The 23,338-nt window shown below is 35.2% G+C and overlaps 1 protein-coding gene across 2 annotated transcripts in view; it reads left to right on the top strand.

The window, feature by feature from the left end:
* The first annotated feature begins 1,110 nt into the window (after positions 1-1,110).
* The window catches only part of Styx (serine/threonine/tyrosine interacting protein), a 32,103-nt gene continuing 9,875 nt past the window's right edge, over positions 1,111-23,338 (top strand). For both annotated transcript variants that reach the window (XR_007107011.1, XM_047539089.1), the window contains exons 1-10: positions 1,111-1,466; positions 9,773-9,805; positions 11,246-11,299; positions 13,584-13,681; positions 16,276-16,336; positions 16,822-16,858; positions 17,252-17,291; positions 17,374-17,424; positions 18,614-18,686; positions 21,839-21,932. Coding sequence is in view for 1 of the 2 variants with exons in the window: in XM_047539089.1 (XP_047395045.1) it covers positions 1,410-1,466; positions 9,773-9,805; positions 11,246-11,299; positions 13,584-13,681; positions 16,276-16,336; positions 16,822-16,858; positions 17,252-17,291; positions 17,374-17,424; positions 18,614-18,686; positions 21,839-21,932 (598 nt within the window). In the remaining variant the exon portion in view is untranslated. The remainder of the gene's footprint in view (positions 1,467-9,772; positions 9,806-11,245; positions 11,300-13,583; positions 13,682-16,275; positions 16,337-16,821; positions 16,859-17,251; positions 17,292-17,373; positions 17,425-18,613; positions 18,687-21,838; positions 21,933-23,338) is intronic.

The following is a 23,338-nucleotide window of genomic DNA, read 5'->3' on the forward strand; positions in this document are numbered from 1 at the left end:
AATTATAGAAGCATTCTTCAAATTAAAAACTTACTGGGAGAGTATTGTGTGCCTTTTATAACATTTAAAGGTGGAGAACAGTTTATATGGTGATTGGGAACATGAAACATGCTGGTCATCTAATACTCTAATTGCTTAACAGTTCTGTCTATTGGCAGTGTGCATTGCATAATATGACAATATAAAAAATAATAGAATTGTGAGGGGGGGGTCTAAGTCAAGTTTTCTTGTGATCCTTTCATTTTTATTGTGATTTGCTTTAGTTAATTTGCCTATTTACTACTGGTGGTTGTTTTATTTAAAATGTACAGGTTGGTGTATAAAGCTTGGGATCCATCATCTTTTTTAAAACAAAAAGGATGGTAGGTAATATCTGTGTAGGCCCAAAGAAAGTATATACCTAACCCTTATTAACAATATATTAACTCTAATGGAAACTCATTTTTAAAAAATTCTTCAAATCAAGTTGTTTAATATTATGTTGAAATACTAATAAACTCAAGGGGAGAAACCTTACAGTGTTTTATGTATAATCTACTAAGGGTGAATTTATCTGTTCCGTTTCCAACGACTTTTTCTATTTGACATTCTTGGGATTTTGTAGGTAAAGTGAGTTATATTCCCCAGCATTCTTAGAAGTCCACCATTTCAATTACTTGTTTAAAGGTGATGGATGTTTCCTTTTCTGTGTAGCGTAACATGAATTTGCAGTGTTGGTTATAACTTCACGACTGACTGCAGAATTCTGAGAGGAGAAACTAGTTTTCCTTTTGGATGCCAGTTTCTGGTGGGTAGGACATGGTGCCTGTGTTCTAAAGAACGGACCTGCGTCCTGTCTGCAGCGGCAAGACTGGTTTCGAGCATCCATACTCCCCCAGGGCCTGCGCGAGCCCCCTCCTACCGCAACCCGGCCCTCCACGCGGGCCGAGCCTCGGCCGAACGCCCTGACGCCCCGCCCCCCGCGTCTGCGCTCTCGCGAAGGGGCGGGGCAGGGCGGCGGCGCGCTGACACCTGGCGGCGGCGAAGGGCGGGCCGCAGGCGAGCGTGGGCAGGGATTGGCTGGGGCGGCGTGGGTGGGGGTGGAGGAGGGAGGGGAGACGGTTGCAGGGCTCGAGCTTGTGCCGGATCCTGGGCTGCCAGAGGGACGGGGAGACTGGGGGAGGGAGACGGCAGCAGCATGGCGGCCGGGAGCGAGCCGCACAGCCCACCTCTTCCCCGCTGTCGCCGCCGCCGCCACCGGAGTCGCTGCGACCCTCTAGTCTACGTGTGTTAGTTGTGAGCCGCCGCCCATCGGACAACCCTCCGCTCCACCGGCCCTCCTTCCTTTCGCCGCCACTGCCAGCCCGAGGGTCGGGCCGGCAGGGTAACTCACCCTCCCACTTCACCCACCAGCCCGCGGGGTCCGGACCATGGAGGACGTGAAGCTGGAATTCCCCTCCCTCCCACAGTGCAAAGAAGACGCCGAGGTGAGTCTGTCCGGCGACTGCCACGCGCAGGCCTCCCCCGTGGCTCTGGCCGAGGTGCGACCCCAGGCCCCAGTTGCAGCCTCCACCTTGGTGGGAGCCCCGTGGGCTCAGAGGGCGTCCCGGGACCTCTGGCGTGACCTCAGGCTCAAGAGTAGCGGCTCCCACCCAGACGCAGTTCTCGTCCCCTCCGGAGACCCCGGTAGGCTGGCTGCTTCTGATGTACTTACGTTGATGGGATGAAGAAAAGCCAATCTCTGACCCCCTGGACTCGGTGTTTAGGATTTTGTTGGAGTAAGGTTCATCTTTTATGCCCAAGCAGCGGAAAGCTTTTCTTTTTCCTTCTTCCTTTTTTTTTTTTTTTTTTTTTCTTTTTTTTTCTTTAAGCGACGGGTAAAGTTGTTTTTTTCTCAGCTTGAGAAATTTCTCCGGTGTCAACTCTTCACTTGTGAGACCCATGGACTCACACGTGGAATAGACCTGGGGCCTATACTTGGGAAGTGCGCCCTCAAATAGTTTCCCAAAGTGTTTGTTTTCAGGCAAAAAAAAAAAAAAAAAGTGACTAAGAGAATAAAATGTCACAAAGCTAGCTCATTTGAATCTGAACACTTTAATCAGAAGTATTGTCCTTGGAGGAAGTTGATATTGAGAGTAAATTTCTTTGTACTTTGGTCTCCTGATCTCCGAATTCGGGGTTCTTTTTACTCCACCTTTTTCCTTGCCTAAAGTTTGTATTATGATTTTTTTTTCCATCTGTTGCAAATATTTTATGGTATTGGAAACTATTAGAATTATCTGGAGGCTAAATTAGTAACAGGACAGGGATCTCGGCTATGCTTTGGTATGATCAAGAAAAAAGTCTAAAATTCCTAAAGTTTTAAGTATATTTTAGGTAATTAATTGGGAAAATAAAGCCCCCTTTACTAGGAGAACATTCAGTTTATTACAAATATTCATTCTCGGGGCTGGGGAGATAGCTCAGTCGGAGAGGCCCTGGGTTCGATCCCCAGCACCCAAAAAAAAAAAAAAAAAAAAAATCATTCTTGGGGTTCACTTTTTAATCTGTAGGGCTCCCTGGCTGTGGTAGTGATGCTTGAGAACTACATGTTTTAAGATTCAAGAAAAATGAAATTACACGTTTTTGAATATACAATAATGTGAATGAGGAGTATGCTTTTATATCCTCAAAATAATGCAGTAATTTCAGTACTTCAGACAACTTTAGAAAAAAATGTAGAGCAGTACCAATTTTAAGAAATTGCGTTTGACTGCAACAGTCATATGTCAAGCTTATATCAAGCTTAATAAGAATTAAGAATCCTAATTCTTAATTCCTGTTCTTTATAATATATTGTAGTTTTTCCCTGCCCTAATCATAAAAGTTTAAAGCTTAAAGTTTCCTCAGAATTTGCATTTAATATTTTATTATGTATACAGTGTGTCTAATCCCTGCAAAAATTATAAATTCTTACTGGGAATATACCTTTCTTTCCCCTAGAGGGGAACTGTTGAAAACCTGCCATTTTTCTCTACCAGATATATGGGGGATTTTCTCCACATCATTTCTTTGGTGGACATCATCAGGGTGTCCTCTAATTCAATTTAGGTCTTACATTATTAGAATTAGAATTAGAATTATGTTCCACAGGTAAATGACTGAGTCCCACAAAACTGCCTCTATCTTCCTCAGTTCAGATGCCAGTTACAAGTAGTATTAATTTGCTAGGATGGCTCCCAGAACTCAGGGAAATGCTTTTACTAGTTTATCATAATAGATATTACAAAGGATGCAGATGCCAGAACAGAGAGATGCATAGGGCAAGGCATGAGGGAAGGGGCATACCACCTTTCTGACACCCTGTTTAGCAGCCTAGATCATTAATCAGTATTCCTTCAAGATTTATCACACAACTTAATCTTTAGCTTCCTCCCACCTTACCCTACCTCCTTCCCAGAAGTCAGTGGGTAAAGTTAAAAGTTCTGCCCCCTAATCATGTAGTCTTACTGGTGATCAGCCCCCCACCATAGGGGCCCACCTTAAGTCAGTTTATTAGTATAAACTCTTGATCAAAAGTGGCAGAGTAGAGTAAGCAAGAGGTGGGGAACGGAAAGGAAGGGTAATGGTATTGAGATGGATCACATAATGGCATAATGAACCCCAATATTTTGTATTATTATGCACCAATAAAAAAGAAGAAGAATGGCTCATTATAAATAACAAAAGACACTCCTATCACTCAGGAAAATAAAGGAGTTTTGTGACAGGAAACCTGCTCAAGAATCCTATATATTTCTTCTTATATAGGAGGGTGATGCTTAAAGCCTAGTGGATAGTGATGTAATTGTCTACTGAAAGCCAATTCAGACTTTATTTTGTAGTATTGCATGTTTGATCTATATTGATCTCAAGTAACAAAAACCAACTCAGACTAAATTAAGCAAAGGGAAATTAACCAAATCTAAAAAGGTGGTGGTCTAAGGTGGTATCAGAGATTTAATGTAACCCAGGTATTATACTGTGTCATAACTACCTCTGCCTCTTATGAGTCTCTGCTTTTTCTATAACTTCTTCAAGGTGTAGAGCTTGGTTGTCAGTTGCTCTGGTGTGTCATACCCTTGAAACACTTACTCATGGAAGAATGAAAGTGCTTCTCTTCCAGCTTTAGTGTGTGCAGTCTAAAGGATTGGCTCAATTTAGGTCATGTGCATACTCTGTGGATCAGTCACTATAACCAGAAAGGGATGAATTCTACAAGGGGCACAGTCTAGTTATATGCTCAGTTCCTTGGCAAGGAGATTAAAGTTTATTGTTGGTATCATGCCCACCAAAATCATAGCATTTCTACAGGTGGAGTGTGCTTTCTGGGCTGACAGAACTATAAATAGGGGCCATATTAATAAAACATTGAACAAGGATATGCAATCATAATAAATTGACTAATAAGCAGAATATTAACTTCCTGATTCCCAGTGTGATATATAAAGTGTCAAGTGGTCTTATGTAGTTAGGGTGCACAACCAGCACTGTTCCACGTAGGAGGCGCTATATAGAAAGCTGAGTTATGATCTGAATCTTGATGTGATTAAACAATGGAATTCAAGTAGATTTTAGTGAATGTTTTTTAATAGTTAATGTGATCAATCTTTGATAGCTTTATTTGTTTATCTCTATAAGGATATTACTTCCAAGTTTCTTATAAGACTGGTTAGGCATTCTTTATATAGGACAGTGCTAGCAGAAATTTAGCTGTGTAGATCAGTTTGCAAAATGATTGTTATTTCTCTGTTCAAACTTTTTTTTTAATGATTTCCCATTGTTTTGAGAGTGAAATTAAGCCTTAACATCCTCTCCATTGTCCTATATGGTCTGGTACTTGCCTCTCTCTTTAACCTCATGAGCAACTCTTTCCCCATGCTTCTTTCTTTGTGTGCCCAAGATCTCTTAGTTCCTGGAAGTGCTTTAATTTTCACCCTCAGGACCTTTGTATTTATGTTTTCCCCTGCCATGGCTGCCAGCACCCTCCTTGCCCTCACCTAATTAAATATTTAATTTGGCATAGACTTAGGCAACATTTCTTCAGAGAAACTTTTTTGCCAAGTCATACCCTTCTCCTTGCCCCCCAGAATAATTTAATCTCCCAGATACAGTAAGTAGCACTTTGTACTTTAATGTTTACCTTTGTAAATGTTATTCTTGAAAATTTTGGTCTTGTCCATTTTCCATGATAGACTGAACCTTTCATAAGGAAGGTTTAGTGACCCATCAGTTCCTATCTTATTTGCCACAACCCTGTCTGTTATATACCACACATTTAACAAATGTGAATCTTGATTAGTTTTGACAGTGTAGTCTTACTTCTGTCAAGAGTCCACTAGATTCAAGGAAGAAAAAAAGAACAGCTTGTAATACCAGTTTTTAAGCAAATTAGTTTTATATCTTGATTGGTCTTATAATTTGAAAATTATTAAATTTCAGTTGGGCGCAGTGGCACACCCTGTAATCCCAGCAACTCAGGAGTCTGAGGCAAGAGGTTGGCAAGTTACCAGCCTCAACAACTTAGTGAGCCCCCTAATAACTTAGCAAGACTCTGTCTCATAAAATAAAAAATAAACTAGGAGTGTAGCTCAATGGTAAAGCATCCTTGGATTCCTCTAATACTCCCCAGAAATCACTGATTTAGAAGTCTCTTACATGAATGCTGTTCTGACTCTGCATTTCCTCACCCTCATTTTTATTTGACTGAAAAATCTCGTTTTGTCCTTTGATTTAAGCAAAGGCTCAACAGCATGTAGAAACTAAAGAAAAAAGATTCATTCTGGAAAAGTCTACCATTTTTGGAGTAGAGGGACTATATGCTAAGTCTTCTGTTTTGTTAAATGTACCAACTTAGGTATAGTGTTCTGATTTCTTCTCCCACCCATGGCCAGAACTGCTCCTCCTCCTCTCCATCTATGTAAAATTTGTATTGTGTGTTGATATTTCTAAAAGTTATATGCTTTAATACATCTAATTCATCTGGTGGTAAGAATTACGCTTTTATTTTATCTAATAGTTAAGGCTTATACCCTTCATTGGTGCACTTGAGGGTCTTTGAATATTTTTTCAACACTTTTCTATCCTCCAAATGCAATTTTATAAATTATATAACTGCATTTATATGAGATTGAGAGACCTTGAAGGATGACTTGATATGTGGTACCTTCCAGCTCATTGACAAAAGAAATACTTTCACTTGTGTTTATTTCCAGCAGAAGCATGTTATATCTCACAATGAGGGGTATTTTGATTTTTCAGGCTTGCTTTGATTTGATAAATATGATTTGGCTAATTAGCAAAGTTTGGAAATTGATTCTACTAATTAACTACAATAATAACTTAAAATAGAGGAGTCTACCCCATTAATACTATAGTCTCTAAAGGGATGGATTTTAGGAACAGCAGGAGGAGGCTGAGATTAAGAACGAGTGTGACTGTCCAGATGTGGTAGCACATGACATCCCAGCTACTCAGGACGCTGAGGTAGGAGGATCACATGTTCAAGGCCAGCCTGGGCAACTTTGCAAGACCCTGTCTCAAAATGAAAAATAAAAAGGTCTGGGAGTGTTGCAATGGTAAAGTGCCCTGAATTCAATCTTCAGTACTGAAAGAAAAAGAAATTTTTTTAAAAGGCTCTGTGCTAGAGTGTTTGCTTAGCTTGTGGTAGACCCTAGGTTCAAGCCCTAGTACAAAAAAGAAGAAAGAATGATCATGATACAGGCAAGTCTTGGTAATTACAGTCATGTTCAGACAGATGGATTTCTAGAAGAGCAAAATTGTGAGCATGAATAACCTTTAAAAAAATCTTGATCCAATGTGGTAAAGACTCTAGGAGAATCAGTAGGCAAGGCATGTTTAAGGTTTCCATTATAGACCAACATCATAGTCAGAGGGTCTTAGTCCATTTTGTATCACCAATAACACTACCATACACTAGACAAGTTAAAAGAAGTTTATTTTTGACTCATGGTTCTGGAGGGGGAAGGTCAAGGGACTACATCTGATCATGACCTTCTTGCTGGCAAAAGCCCCAAGTTGTGCAGGGCATATTTTGACATGAGACAGGGAATGTATGTTTGTCTGTCAGACTGTCTTCTGGTCTGTTCTGCCTCAAGACTCAATCTTGGGAGCCTTATCTAAACACAGTCAGTTTTCAAATGTCCCACCTCTAAACACCACAAAGGGATTAAATTTTCACCCCCTTACTACTTCACATGGGTATAAATTTCAACATAGGAACCTTGGGAGACACAAGTAATATCCAAACCATAGCACAGGATTAGAGCAATAAAGAGGGTGGTCTCTAAGCTCAGGATTCAATTATGGCAATAGGAATGGTTCTAAATAAAATTTTCTCTGAGAGAAAGCTTTCCAGATTTCAGAAGAACCACATGTATTACAACAAAGCCTGATGCTCCCCATGTAAGGCTGCATGCTTATTTGTCCTGTAAATAGTGATAATTTTTCATTCTTTATACAAATTGTTGTTCACTCCTATAATTTTTTGAATGAATACAGAAATAGTCTGTCATGTTCTATTACCTACAACCTTATGGGAAAGTTGAAGTTTTTTTAAGTCTGCTTTTACATAAAAATTGAGGTAAAATTTGTGTTCTATCCTAAATGTTCAAGTTCATTTTAACTTAAAAATTGTTTGACTTAGTAACCTATGAAAATAACCCCCCCTCCCCCTGGCCAAATCTTTAGGTAAAATGAACACTCCAGAAAAAGAGCAAAATTTGTCCTGTGACCTTGAGTTCCTTCTGGCACATTGCCAAGTTGAAGTTCAGGAAACGCTTTTGATTTAGTGATTACTCTGAGCTTAAGGTACTTGAAAAACTACAAATGTAGGGAGTTTCTCTGAACTCCTTGTTCAGAGATAGATCCTCTGAAAGGAATTCATCTTCATCACTTCCCACCCAAGAAGTTTGATCAACCATGGAAGATTAACACATATATAGGAGAGTTGAAGTCAACTCCATGCCCAGACAGACTTTATCAAAAATTATCATATATCCTTCTAGGGGTCCATTCATCTCTTTAAAATCATTCACTCTCCAAAGTTGTCCACATCCCCCCACTCTCCTCCACTATGAAGAGGGCATGTATGCTTCTAAATCTCACTGGTGCTTTGGGTATTTACCACCATACATGTAATAAATTCTGTGACACTGTCCTCCTGTTAATCTTTCTATTGTCAGTTTATTCATAGATTCAGTTTTCAAATCATCAATGTGTTCCAGTTTTTTCTTTTTTACTATGATCACACACAATTACAAAATTAGTGATTTCATTTTAGGCAAACTCAAAAGTACATTTCTTTGTTTTTCTTCTTTCTCTTAGCTCAGAGATATTGCTTCATGAAGATAAAGCTGTCCATTAGACTATTTAAAAATCTTTTGAAAAAGAAAAAGTATCAGTAGAATCTAGTGCTTTGGATCTCCTTAATGCACACCTATTTTGTGCTTCTTCTATGTAAGGCACTATGCTCAATGTAAGGGGTACCATGACTAAAAAGACGGGGTCTTTGACCTAAGCTTCAAAAACTTTTCTGTCTTAAAAAGATTACCATAGCATATTGGTACATTAAAGAGACAGGTGAACCAAGTGTGATGGCACAGCTATGTAATTCCACTTACCTGGAAGCAGGAGGCAGGAGAATCACAATTTCGAGGACAACCTGGGCAACTTAGACTCAATCTCAAAATAAAGTTATATAAATAACAAAAGGCTGGGGATATAGCTTATTGGTAGAGTGCTTGCCTAGCATGAGAAAGGCCCTGGACTCAATCCCCAGTACTAGGGTAAGGGGCAATCAACATTCAATTTGATTACATTTCCTCTTCTACTGTCTTGGAAATGAAGTTTTTATTTCTATTCTGTTTGTCCTCACAAATCATTGTTATTTTGTGCAGTCAATATTTGTTTATGTATCTTCTCCATAAAATTCCTTCTTAACACTGAAAAGCTATATAGTGTAGTGATTAAGAGAATGAACTCTGGATTCAGACTGTCTGCACTCAGAATTAAGGTTCTTTGTGCCTAAAGAAGAAGTGGAAGATAGAAACAATGATACTACCTTTTCTTCAAAGAACATCTTTTAAAGGTTCCTTTAATTAGTGCTTGCTGGTATTAAAGTCTAATTTTATATGAATAGTTTTTAGTTTTATTCTCGTTCTTGAAAGGTGATTTTTTTAAGGGGTTTTTTGGAGCATATACTCTTGATTAACAGTTATTTTGTCTTGTCTGTTTTGAATGAATTATTCCTGTCTTCCATTCTTGCAGTTGAGAAGTAAGGGTTAGTTGATTGTCTTTCCTTTGTGTTTTGTGAGTTGTTTTTTAATAATACACATAAAATTTACATGGAGTGTAATATATATTTAATGTGTAACTCAATGAGTTTTGATAAATGTATGCTAGCAACTACTACCCCTATTAAAATGTAAGAGTATTTTTATCAACAGGGAAAGTTATCTCATCCATTTCTAGGCATTCCTCACCCCACCTGACAATTATCATGCAGTGATCTGATTTCTGTCACCTACTATATCTGTCGTTTTTATAGCTTTGGGTGTGTATGGGTGCTGAGGATTGAACCTAGACCTCACACATACTAGACAAGTCCTCTATCACTGAACTACATCCCCAACCCTATAGAATCTTCTTTGGTATTTAATTTTTAAAAACCCACATTCTTGTATGTCACATCTTTAGCTTTAATTGGGTGACATTTTCCTTGTATTTACTTTTATTCTTGTACATTCTTTTTAAGGAGTGGACCTACCCTATGAGACGAGAGATGCAGGTATGACAACTTTTTGTTTATTCAAGCCAACTCATATTGTTATTATTTAATAACCTTTCTTCACAAAGGATTCGGCTCATGACCTGTAGGTTTATCATTAAGTACTATAAATGTTAACTGTTTTAACTATGTAAGGTTAATCTTGACTCTTACGGAGATGAGAATTATAGATATGTTTACTTTGATTTGAACATTATGTATATTTTTTAAAAATCACATGGTACATACCTCAAAAATATATACAATTTTTATTAAATTTTTTAGTTTGAATATGGGAAGTATATTGTTACCTTTCTTCCTTGGGAACATAGTAACATATGTATGTTCAAGTAGAGTCACTTTTTCCTCATTTTAAGAATGGAGGAGCTGGGGTTATAGGTCAGTGGTAGAGCACTTGCCTAGCACGTGTAAGGCACTGGGTTCGATCCTCTGCACCACATAAAAATAAATAAATAAAATAAAGATATTGTGTTCACCTGCAATTAAAAAAAAAAAAAAAACAGGAATGGAATACCATATTTGTATGTCTTCTGAAAGCAGTTTGCTTTCTTGGTATGGTTTAGATAATTTCAGGAGAGTTAACTGTAAAGCATTTTCAATTTTTGTTTATTCATTTTTGTATCTGATTTCTTTTCAACATTCATAGCTAAGTTGTATCGAAGAGTGAGTCAAATACTTCCAATTTGCAATGAATTAAAGTGGTAGCTAATTCTCATAGCCGTTCCTTTTCTATTCTGTTTCTTAACATTTTGCAGCCAACTTTGCCAACCTCAGGTTCAGGTGATGTCTCATTCCTTGGAATCCCTTAACTTCTAAAAATCTATTATCTTTCTCTCCTAATAAAAATTCACTTTTTTATAAATATGGAAGTACATATGAGTCATTTTACTTACTGCTATAGAACGCAAAGATGAGTAAAAGGTAATTCCTGCTAGTAAGAAAATGGTGGGAGAAATAAGTCTTATATGCAAATAATTATATAATTACAATGAATGTGTTTCTACTAACTATAGATAATAGTTCTATCTTGTGCTGATTTTGATTTGCCTAAGGTTTTGTGTAATTCTGATGTGCTTTATACCTGTTTTATTTCTAGATTATAGCTGAGAGTAGAAGTAAAATTAGAGAGATCTCATTAATCTATAAAGCAACAACACAGTGGACTAATCCTACCAAAGCTACTTATGAAAAGCACCGAAAGTATAAATAATCTGACTTTTCAAATCTAGATTTAAACTTGGACTGTTTCACTTGACATATAGCACATCTGCTTTTCTCTTCCCAATCATTTGCTCCATGTGGCCAGGAAATGCCCCCTAAATAATAAACTTTTAAGCAAATTATTATTATAACAACTATGAAAAAAAAACCCATAAGTCCATATATGTGGCACATATCTGGTATAGACTTAAATTGCTGATGTTAATTTTTTTTTTCTAGGAAATTTTACCTGGATTGTTCTTAGGCCCATATTCTTCTGCTATGAAAAGCAAGGTATGAACTTTAGGTTAGGTTCACCAAGAGACTTTAAAAACCCACGTTTCTTGGGTAAGTTTTTTAGTAATAAGAGTTTTCTTTTAGGGAACATTCACAAATACTATGTGTTAATAGTCATTGTCACTATATAATACCTGTCTCATTCCCAGTTTTACTGGACCAGTAGTTCTCAAGTGTTTCATCACAAATGAGTTTTTATGTTTTCCTCATGAAATCTATGGGTTGAAAGATTTACCAAATTGACTCTTAATAAACTTATTTACTTCCTGAAAATATTGACATCTTTAAATGTTAAACAATATGAGATATAGTTAAAGCCCAAAATAAGAAAATTTAAAACCCATTTTGACCCATTGTTGTACATGTGGAACATCTACAAAAACTTACATATAGTGGATAACATCTACTATGATTAGATATTATATAACATGGTTATATAATAATATGATATAACAATTATATTAATATTATAATATATATGAGCTCTAGATTGTGATTTCCAACCTATTTTAATGTACCTGTATCAATTTCATTGAAATATTTGCAAAATTGAAAACTCGGGACTTAATGGATTAAGATTTAGTTTACCTTTCTCTATCAAGGGTAAGGGAGTGTTTCATAGAGTATAAATAAAAGGACAGATTTAGGCTCTTGGTAACTAGTAAACTGTTTCTTTTTGTAAAATTTTTCTGTTGTTTGTAGTTATAAGGTCAAAACTTGCTTTATATAAATAAATCCATTGAAAGGTACAAAATATTGTTAGCTGTTACATACATTAGAGTTCTATTTTGATAAGGTTTGCTTTACCTCTTAATAGTATAATATGCCTTCAAATCTTGTTAAAACAGGTTTTTGCCTACTTGTAGTTTTTTCATGTAAATAATGTTGATGTGAAAACTCCATAGATCATCCAGTGTAAACAAAGGAATGAATATTGAATTCATTTTGGAGGTTGGCATAAATATAAATATTGAACATTGGTTCATTATTAATCCTACCAAACACCTCCCTTCCACTAACTCAGGATGTGTTCAGGATATTCAAAGATAATTGAACTCTATGTTGACATGAGAAAATTTGGTACAAAAATTAACATTTAAAACATTTGAAAACCATATTATCTTAGGGCTGCTCTAACAAAATACCACAGTCTGTATGGGTTCAGTAGACATTTATTTCTCATAATTCTGGAGGCTGGAAAGCCTGAGATCAGGGTGCCACAATGATCCAGTTCTGGTAAGAGCTCTCCTCCAGCTTGCAGATCCCTTCTTACTTGTAATACCATTGCATGGCCAATAGAGCAAGTTCTTAGTTCTTTTTCTTGTAAGGATGGTAATCCCTCCTGGAGATTTTACCCTTATGACTTCATTTAAATTTAGTTACCTCCCAAATGTCCAACCTCCTAATACCACATTTCAAGAATAGGGGTTCAACATATGAATCTGGAGAGGGGGATACAAACATTCAGTTCATAACATAAATTATTCTTTGACTCGGTCATGAATTATGGCTGTTGTTCTGGACTAACTCAGAAAGTGAGAATTAAATATATAGAATTTTAAGTCAGAGGTGTTAGAAAATTTAGGTTATTCTGATTCCTCATGCCAGCATGATTTGCTCATTTATCAGATACCTTTTTTTTTTTTTTTTTTTTTGCGGTGGGGGGGGGGTTAGGAACCGTGGTGCATGCCTATGATTCCTGAGGCGAGAGGATAGCAAGTTTGTTGCCAGCCTCAACAATTTAGTGAGTCCCTAAGCAACTTAGCAAGATCCTGTCTCAAAATAAAAATTGAAAGGAGTGGGGATGTAGCTCAGTGGTAAAACAGCCCTGGGTTCAGTTTTTAGTACCAAAAAAAATTTTTTTACAGGCATGTGCCACTGTGCCCAGCCACAAGTAATTATTGAACTTACTTATTATGCTTTCTTAAAATTATTATCTTACATAATTGTCACAACTATTTAGTTAGTTGGTAGTATCTTTCCCATTCTTACATGATGGTATTGAGCCACAGAATACAGGTCATTACCAGAGCTGGAATTTCTGGTTTGAACTCTCATGACTTCAAACCCCATGCTTTTAACCACTGTAAAATCTGTTTTCTAAGTAAATTATCTTTAAGGGTACATGAAGCTCTAGAATTATACATATAAAATATCCATGTTAGCTTTTTGAGGACATTTACCTTGAATCATCAAACTATCTTGCTGATCATTTCAGGTAAATTATCATAAAATTAACTTTTTTATACTGTTTTTCTTCCGGTCTCCTCATATTTTACAGCTACCTATACTACAGAAACATGGAATAACCCACATAATTTGCATACGACAAAATATTGAAGCAAACTTTATTAAACCAAACTTTCAACAATTATTTAGGTAAGAATTATTGTTATGATTTAATAAAAAATGTTAAGGATAATAAATTTGTATAGATCTTATACAGACTTTTTTCCGTATATATTTTGTTTAAAAAAATTTTTTAGATGGACAGTATGCCTTTATTTTATTTGTTTACTTTTATGTGGTGCTAGGGATCAAACCCAGTGCCTCATACATGCTAGGCAAGCACTCTGCCACAGAGCTACAGCCCCAGCCCCTATATGTATCTATTTTTTAATGATGAAACATAACAGTACATAGTTTTTATAATTTACTTAAAATATTTAAATCATGCTCATGATGCAAAATTCTAAAGGTTTAAAAGAATATATACTAAAAAGTAGGTTTCCATACTCTTATCTCTAGATACTCAGTTCCCCTACCCAAACATATCTACCTTACCTCTTCATTGAGTATCCTTTCAGACTTTAATATTAACTTATACAAGCATATTACTATAAACTTTTGTTTTTTATACTTTTTTTATTTTGGTACATTGCTTCATATTAGTACTTACAAAGCCATCATGTGACTATACTAAAATTTATTCAATCTCTTGTTGGATATTGAGATTGTTTCCAGACTTTCATATATTTGTAGATATAAATATAGATATTGTGTATTGATTATCCCTATATATATTATTTAATTCATATGTTAATATACTGATAGGATACATTTGTAGTAGTAGAATTGCTGAGGAGGAGTATGAAAAATGGTGGAATGAGACAGACATCATAACCCTATGTACATGTATGATTACACGAATGGTATGAATCTACATCATGTACAACCATAGAAACAAAATGATGTACCCCATTTGTGTACAATAAATCAAAATGCAGTCTGTAAAAGTAAATAAATAATAAAAAAAGAATGTGAGCAGATTAAATTTGATAAGTAATGCAAATTTCTCTCCAGTGAGTTTTATTACTTTTTAGTCCCGCTGTTGAGTGTTTAAAGTGTCTTTTCTTTGTACTTTCCTAAGACAGAATTATACCATGAGAGAATTTTAAAACATTTAAAATTTTTCCTGTGATAGAATAAAAATGGTCTCTTCCCATTTTAACTTGACTTTTTCATTTATCTTCTGATATGTCTAGTGGGTTTTTTTTTTTTTTTTTTTTTTTTTTTTGGATGCTGGGGATCGAACCCAGGGCCTTGTGCTTTCAAGGCAAGCACTCTACCGACTGAGCTATCTCCCCAGCCCCTCTAGTGGTTTTTAATGTTCTTTAATGCTCTGCTTTATTCTTTATAAAAGTAAATATAGCCTTTGCTTAAACATAAATATAAGACACTCCAAAACATAGTGTATGAACATACAATAAAATAATATTTAACCAAAAAAAGAATAAAATTAACTATGTGTATTCATAGACATTTGACATCCAAAATGGCATCCACAGTTTGGTCTGCAGAATTACTTTAGGATACAGTCATTGTTGGAATCCTTATGTTTTATACATTGGATTTTCCTTGGATCCTGAGCTTTAACCTCTCTGTTTTTAAAACCAGAATTTTTTTGAAATTATCACCACCTAAAGGATTATCAAAGAACTGTAATTTTTCAAGCAAAAGAGATCTACAAAACTAATTACTTGGTTACCTACAAAGAAGTGGTCTTAGATAGGTTAGAGATGGGAGTTTTTCACAAAGTAGAATAAACCTAGCATGTTGATATTGCATTGTTTTAAAGGTATTCTAAAGTAAAATTCCCAGCCAGGCATGGTGGCACACGCCACAATCCCAGCAACTGGAGAGGCTGAGGCAGGAGGATCAAGAGTTCAAAGCCTGCCCCTCAGCAATTTAGCAAGACCCTATTTCAAAATAAAAATTTTGAAAAGGGCTCGGGATGTGGATCAGTGGTTAAGTGTCTCTGGGTTCAGTACCCAGTACCAAAGGAAGAAAGGGAGGCAAGGAGGGAGGGAGAGAAAGAGAAGAATAAGAAAGGAAGAAAGAGAGAGAGAGAGAAAAAGCAAGGGGAGAGGGAGGGAGGGAGAGGAGGAGAGAAAAATTCAAGAATAGGCATGTTCTTCATTGTCTTACTTTACTCAAGTTTAGTTCAAACATTAAATCTTTAACTAATGGTTCCATCAGACAGCAGCCTCTTTTTTGTTGTTTTTTGGAGGGAGCTTTGGTCTGTGTGTTTTGCTTCTTCTTTTTTAGACATTGGACTTGTCCTTTGTTTTTTCGGGGAAGGGGTCACAGGGCCATTCAGAGAACAATCTTGTGGTCTTAAGAAAGTTGGTAGAAATAGAAGGATAAATAATAATTCGTATGGATAGGTTTTTGTCTTTATTTTCTAGATCCACTGTGATCCAAAGGAAATTTTCTTTCTTGCTTGTAACATTTCTGTTTTAACCAGGTGAATTTTTTCTACTAAAGTATCAAGAGAAATGTTAACGTGTTTTTAAAGCTTTAAGTGCTATACCCTAGTGCAGTATCTATCAGCCTGGTTCTTAGAAATTTGATACTTTGAATATTTATTATTTTGTATTCCTTGCATAATTACAAAGAAATAGTTACTTTCTTTATAAATAAAAAAAAACTTTATCTGAAAGTGTGCTTATCATGAAATATTCTATTTTCAGGTATTTAGTCTTGGATATTGCAGATAATCCAGTTGAAAATATCATACGTTTTTTCCCTATGGTAGGTATCACATATTTTAATATCATTAAAAATTCAACCTCATTATGACTAAAGATTCTAGGATTATTTTTAAAAGTAAATGAATTGTTCATTCAAATTTTTTTAGCTCCTTCATAATTTTTGAAACTTGTAATAGTTATGTTTGTATCATTTTGGAAATTCTTGAATTAAGATAATTTTTATTCAAGTAAAATAACAGGAGACAGGTGCAGTGATGCACATTTGTAATCTGACTACTTAGGAGTCTGAAGCAGGAGGGTCTCAGGTTTGAGGTCAGCCTCATTAATTTAGTGAGACCCTGTCTCAAAGTAGAAAATTTGAAAAGGACTTGGGTATAGCTCAGTGGAAAAGCATCCCACGTTTAATTCCACTACCAAAAAAAAAATTAGTAGGAAATTGTTTTCAGATTTCCTTTTGTTTCACTATATCTTATATGCTTATTTTAATCTTGCATGTTTTATTATAACATTTTCTTTTGCCTTCAGACTAAGGAATTTATTGATGGGAGCTTACAAACTGGAGGTAAATAAAGTTTCTTTCATTAAGCTAATTAATTTTAGGAAATTATTTGTTAAAGTAAATTTTTATCTTAATTACAGGCAGTTTTAGCTATATATAATAGACTGTTCCCAAATTTATATTTTCCCAGCTACTTGTTTCATTTGGATAGGGTTTTAAAAACATTTTTATTATAACTATTTTCAAATTCTCTTTGAGCTTTAAATTTCTTTTAAAGTGTCTGGTGTTTCCTATACCTTAAAAGATTTGAAAATTAATAAATAATCAGGTGGCATGTATATGACCTAAAATGTTTAAGGAAAGATTTACTGTAGTTTGATATATTGGTTTATATGTTTTAACTGCTGATTTTTTAAAGTGTTTTTCTATGAAAATAACTATTTCTTATTTTTTCAGGAAAAGTTCTTGTCCATGGAAATGCAGGGATCTCCAGAAGGTATGGAGTTAGAGATGATCTTTCTTTCTCTAACATTTGATTAATGAATTGTGTTTTCTAAAATTTTTTTCCCTGTCTTCAGTGCTGCCTTTGTTATTGCATACATTATGGAAACATTTGGAGTGAAGTACAGGTAAGAAAATAGGCTAAAACCCAGCCACAATTTAAATTCTCATTACAATGAAGCTTAACAGAGATGGTTGGGAGTTTGAAGTAAATATGTTTTTTTCAGTTATTTATATTTGATAGACAGGAGCTTATATCCCATGGTTAATCTCTTAACCTAATTCATCTACCTAGTATAGATTTTCTTAGGCTAATATTTTTGTGGTTTATGAAGCTAATACTGTTATTTTAAGAAGTCAAGGTAACATTATAGATGAAGTAGCATATAAGACTACTTACTTGCCACTAGGGAATGGGTTAATCTCAGTTTAGAAACTCTTAGCACAGATATTAGTGGATACATTGTTTAAAAGGCTAATTATGTTTTATTAATAATTGAAGTTAAAAATTATTTGTAATATCTATTCATAATTCAGAGTAGTATTTCTTATCAAAAGTCATTTTTTCCAGCATAGTACAAAGATTTTTAAAAGGAAATGGCCTTCTTGACTCAAAACAGCAAAAATCTAGCTGTGTATAAGGTACACTTCTCTGTTTTGTGCAAGGTAGAAATCTTGTTATCATTGCCACCTCTGTTTCATGCTCAAACATAAACATTTCCTTATAAGTATCAGGTCTTAAGGAAATATTTGAATTTAAATGCTTTGTTTATTTAATTGAAAAAGATTTAAATAAAAGATTTATATTTGATACATATGTTCTCTTTATTATGTGGATTCTCATCAGTAATAATATTAATATTGAAAATAACTTCCATGGATTCCATTGTGCCCAATACTATTGCAGGCTCTGTTAATCTCATTTAATCCTCACAATTCAAGGGAGTTAACTTCTCATTTAAGCAATAATAATGTTTTGAGTGTGTACTGTATGATAGGTTTACTAAATGCATAAACTCCTCCTGTCTTGACAAAGGTTCTCCAAAATAAGTATTATAATACCCATTTTAACAAGGAGAAAAGTAAAACTTAGAGAAGTTGAGCACCTAGGACATACAGTAGGTGAGCAGAGAGATTGTGATATTTAGTCTGTTTGCTCTTTCCACTGTTGACTCACTACCCCAGTGTGTTAAACTGTATAGTTATGATTTCCTATTTAGGGAAATTTTTGCATAGTTCTGATTTGGATGAATTCTGAAATGCTTGAATAATTAATTAAATAATAACATTACATTAATTTTTCTTTTCTGTTTTAAGAGATGCATTTGCTTATGTCCAAGAAAGAAGATTTTGTATTAATCCAAATGCTGGTTTTGTCCATCAACTTCAGGTAGCTAAATTCTCTCTTCTTTAATGGCATTCGGAATATACAATAATTAAAATATTTTGTTTGTGAATTTAGATGTAGAATTTACTTTTTAAGTGCTTAGAGTTTGCATAATCTCAATAATTTGATTATTATGTATTTTATGTTTTCCATGTTATTTAAAATTTTGTTGAGGTTTGTCAGATGCACTAACTATAATTTCTTTGCTTTTTGCCTTGTTCTGTAAAAAAATGCATTTTTAAAAACATTTTTATATTTGGAAGAGTAATATATGCTTATGGTTAAAAAATCAGCAGTGTTTAAGAATATAATGTGAAGTAATAAATCTCTTTATAATAAATATTGAAGATATTTCTATAATATACATTGATTGGCCACATAACATTTTGATCAACAATGGCTGCACATATGATGATGGTCCTATAAGACTGTAATGGATCTGAAAGATTCCTATTTCCTAGTGATCTCATAGCCATCATAACAGTGTTGTCCAACATACCACTCACATGTTTGTGGTGATGCTGGTGTGCAGTTCTATATACGACTACTGCAGTTTACTATAAAATAGTATGCATATGTCATAGGCAGTCTCATACATCTTGTCTTTACTGCCTCTTGATTTCAGTGTTCTCTTCCTTTGATTTACTCTTTTGATCATCATTACCTTGAGGTTTAGGATATTTCACACACACACACACACACACATATAACTTAGGGGTGTAGTAAACTATACCATCTAGGTTGTGTAAGTGCACTGATGTTCACACAGTGAAATCACCTAACAAGCTGGGTGTGCTCTCACAAGTCTGTAATGCCAGTGACTTGGGTCTGAGGCAATTGCCTGAGCAATTTAGCAAGATCCTCTCTCAAAGTATAATTTTTAAAAAGGGATGGGGATATAGCTCAATGTTAAGAGTGCCCCTGGATTCAATTCCCATTAACTATACACTGCTCCTCCTCCAGCAAACCAAACTATGAAATCACCTGACAATACATTTCTTAGAACTTGCTACAGTTGTTAAGCAGACCATGACCATACATGTGACCAATTCCTTATTCACGAGTTTTTATATTGTTTCTAAGCTTTTATGATGATAAACTATATTGGAAATATATCTTAACAGGTACATCTTTGTATATATCTGTGAATTTACCTGTAAGATAATTGATTGGAATGGAATTGTTGGATTACAGAATATTTGAAATTTGATAGATATTGCCAAATTATCTCTCAAAAGTATGAAATAATGTGAACCAGGAAGCAAGGAGTGCCTGCTTTGCCCTACCCGAGTGAATACCAGTAGCCACAAATTTTCTTATCAAATTTTTTGAGTACTGCTATCATAGTGGTAAAGGTAACAGTTCCTTGTTTTAATTGACTTTCCTTTGAATTAATGAATTTGGGACTCTTTTCCTGTGTTCAAATTATTTGTATTTTCTGTGAACTGGTTATTGATGTTCTTTGCATATTTTTCTAGCAGGTTATTGGTCTTTTTCTCACAGGTTTTGCAATAGCTCTTTGTGTATGATTATCTGATATAATCAACTCATAATCAGCAATGATTTATTTTGGTTCACTGTTTTAGAAGTTCCATTCTGTGATTGATTGGACCCATTGTTTTAGATTCCTGTCAGGGCAGCACATCATGGTAGCATGTAGCATGGTAAATCTGTATATATCACAAGCCAGTCAGCACCTGTATATAGGAGTGTTGACCCTGTGTTTTCTAACAGTTGCAGTGTCTGGTCTAATTCCTAAGTCTTTCATCCATTTAGAATTGACTTTTGTGCAGGATGAGAGATAGGAAGCTAGTTTCATTCTTCTACGTGTGGACAACCAGTTTTCCTAGCACCTTTTAAAAGCTGTTTTTTCTCCAACGTGTTTTTGGCTCCTTTATTAAGGATCAAATGGCAGACAGCACATATCTGTGCTTTCTGTTTCTTTGGTCTATATGTCTGTGTTTATACTAATAAAAAACATGCAGTTTTTGTTACTGTAGCTCAGTAGTACACTTAGAAGTTGGGTATTCTGATGCCTCCAACATTGCTTTTTTCCCACAGCCCACTTATTCTTTTGCTTTTGTCATACCACTCAAGGTCTTGTAAGTCTACCTCCATTTTTGAAGAACTATGAACTATATCTACTTTGCCTGAGATAGCTGAGGAGGCAGCCATCTTCTGTGCCTAACTGAGTTTGGTTCCATTTTTTAGACCTTTTAGTGTGAATACAGTACATATATAGAAAATACATAAAATTTAAATAAGCATTCACATAACCATCACCCAGGTCAAGAAATTTGAATATTTGCCACAATCCCTAGAGCCCTCTTGGTACTCCTTCCTAAGCGCAGCTCTCCTCCCTTTGTAAAGATAACCACTTACCCCTATCTACTTGGTGATCAGTCCCCTTTTCCTCATTTTTCTCTTCAGAGTTAGCAGTGTTTCCTACTTTCATTAAATGTTTTCCTTGTTTTCAGAAAGTGGGGAAGAACAGAAATGTCTTGATTCTGCCATCTTTTACTGGAAGCAGAGAAAGAACAACTGTCTTTAATGGATTAGAGAAAAAGATATATACTTGAATATATTAAATGACTAATTTATCTAATATTCAAAATATTTTACAACATACCTTGTTTTAGGTACCAGGGATTGAACCCAGGAGTACTGACCACCGGGCAACATTCCTTTTTATTTTATTTTAATACAGGATCATATTGAGTTGCCAAAGGCTGACCTTGAACTTGCAATCCTCCTGCTCAGGCTCCTGAGTTGCTGGGATTACTGTGCCCGTCTACAGCATTTATTTTTACTGAATTTTATTTTATTTCATTTCATTTAATGAGATTGCCAGTTTCATTTTTGATTGGTTTTGTTTTGTTTTGTTTTTGCCCCCAGCAAATGGAATTAGAGATCATTATAGCTAATGCCCTAGTGCCTGGGTACACATACTGACTGGCAGTTCAAGCTATTGACATGACTTGATTTATGGTTATCAGTAGCTGGCAATTATGAGATAGGAATTTAAACCTCAGTTATTCTTACAATGATATGGTGCCAGTGTTTTCATTGTAAATTAAGAATACCAATAATGTGCAAATTAATCACTTTTTTCAATAATATAAATGTATATCCAACTTAATTAAAATCTTTTTTAGGAATATGAAGCCATCTACTTAGCAAAATTAACAATACAGATGATGTCACCACTCCAGATAGAAAGGTCCTTATCTGTTCATTCTGGTACCACAGGTAAGGATTTTTTCTTTTTAAAGAAAGTTGGAGGGGCTGGGGAGATGCTCAGTTGGTAGAGTGCTTGCCTTGCAAGCACAAGGCCCTGAGTTCAATCCCCAGCACCCAAAAAAAAAAAAAGAAAGTTGGAGAGAAAGGTAATGGTTAAAAAAAAAAAAAAAAAAATTGTAGAAAAGTTGCAGCCATTGCTTGCTAGAAGTTATGCTGAACAGTTTAAATTGTTCAGAAAATTAGGAGTAAACTATTGAATTCAGATAATTTCAAAAGCATTGATTTTATGATGAATCTGTGTTACAATGAACTGTGTGTATACCATTATGCCTGGTCAGTTAGAATCTCCTAGTTGGAAGATTAGATATCTACTTAATTTAGTTTTAAGTTTCTTAAATAATATAACTGTGTTGTAAAGATTAAGATAATAGGAGGAGTCTGATTTTAGTAAGTGATTTTACTAAAAATAAATGATAGTTAATATAACCCTGTTTTCAGATGTATGTTTTAGGTTTAGAAGGATAATTAATATGAGCCACCTTTGTTTTTCTTTGGCCATCAGTATTTTGATCTTTTTCCTTCCTTTGCTATTTTAGAAGCACCCAAAGCCCCTCGTTTTCAAATATAGCAATCCAATTGTATTCTCAAAACCTTTTAACCTTCGTCTTCCTTTTCCACAACCTTGCTACCCTTGTTTATCTGTTTTAGCCTACTAGAGTACTCACGGCATGCATGCACGTATTCATTCATTCATTCATTCACTCATTCATACGTTTATAGTTTCTCTGCCATACAGTTGATGTATTCTTTGAACAGACAGCTTTGTAAGAAAGAATGAATGGTTACCTACCTGAAATTTGAGCACAGGGTGATCTGATCCACAGTCTTTCCTCTGTACTGCATTGCCTGATGTGATAAGGCTATATATTCTTCCCTGAAGCTCAACTTCCTGGTTATCATTGACTCTTTTCTTTCTTATGCCACCTGTGACTAATCACTTTTTTTTTTATTTACTTATATGTGGTGCTGAGAATTGAACCCAGTGCCTCACATGTGCTTGGCAAGTGCTCTACCACTGAACTACAACCCAGCCCCGATAATCACTTTCTTAATCCTGTAGGGTCCATTTCCTCATTATCTTTAAATTCCTTCCTTTTTTTTATGGTACCCTTATTCACAATCTATTTCAGGTATATTGGCCTCCTATCCAAACTTAATTTTGTTCATTGTGTCCAGGCTTATTTTTATAAAGATATTTGTAATTATGTTTCCTTTGCCAAAGACTTCACTGCCTTCATTCCCAGAGTAGAAAACAGATAGATTACCAGACATAGTAAAGTTCTTCTGATTTTTCTGTATGTTTCTCATTGTTCCTCATAAACAATGATTTACTATGTGTGTTTTTTCTCACCTAA

The sequence above is a fragment of the Sciurus carolinensis genome, chromosome 2 (assembly GCF_902686445.1).
Source record: "Sciurus carolinensis chromosome 2, mSciCar1.2, whole genome shotgun sequence".
Taxonomy (NCBI): Eukaryota; Metazoa; Chordata; class Mammalia; order Rodentia; family Sciuridae; genus Sciurus; species Sciurus carolinensis.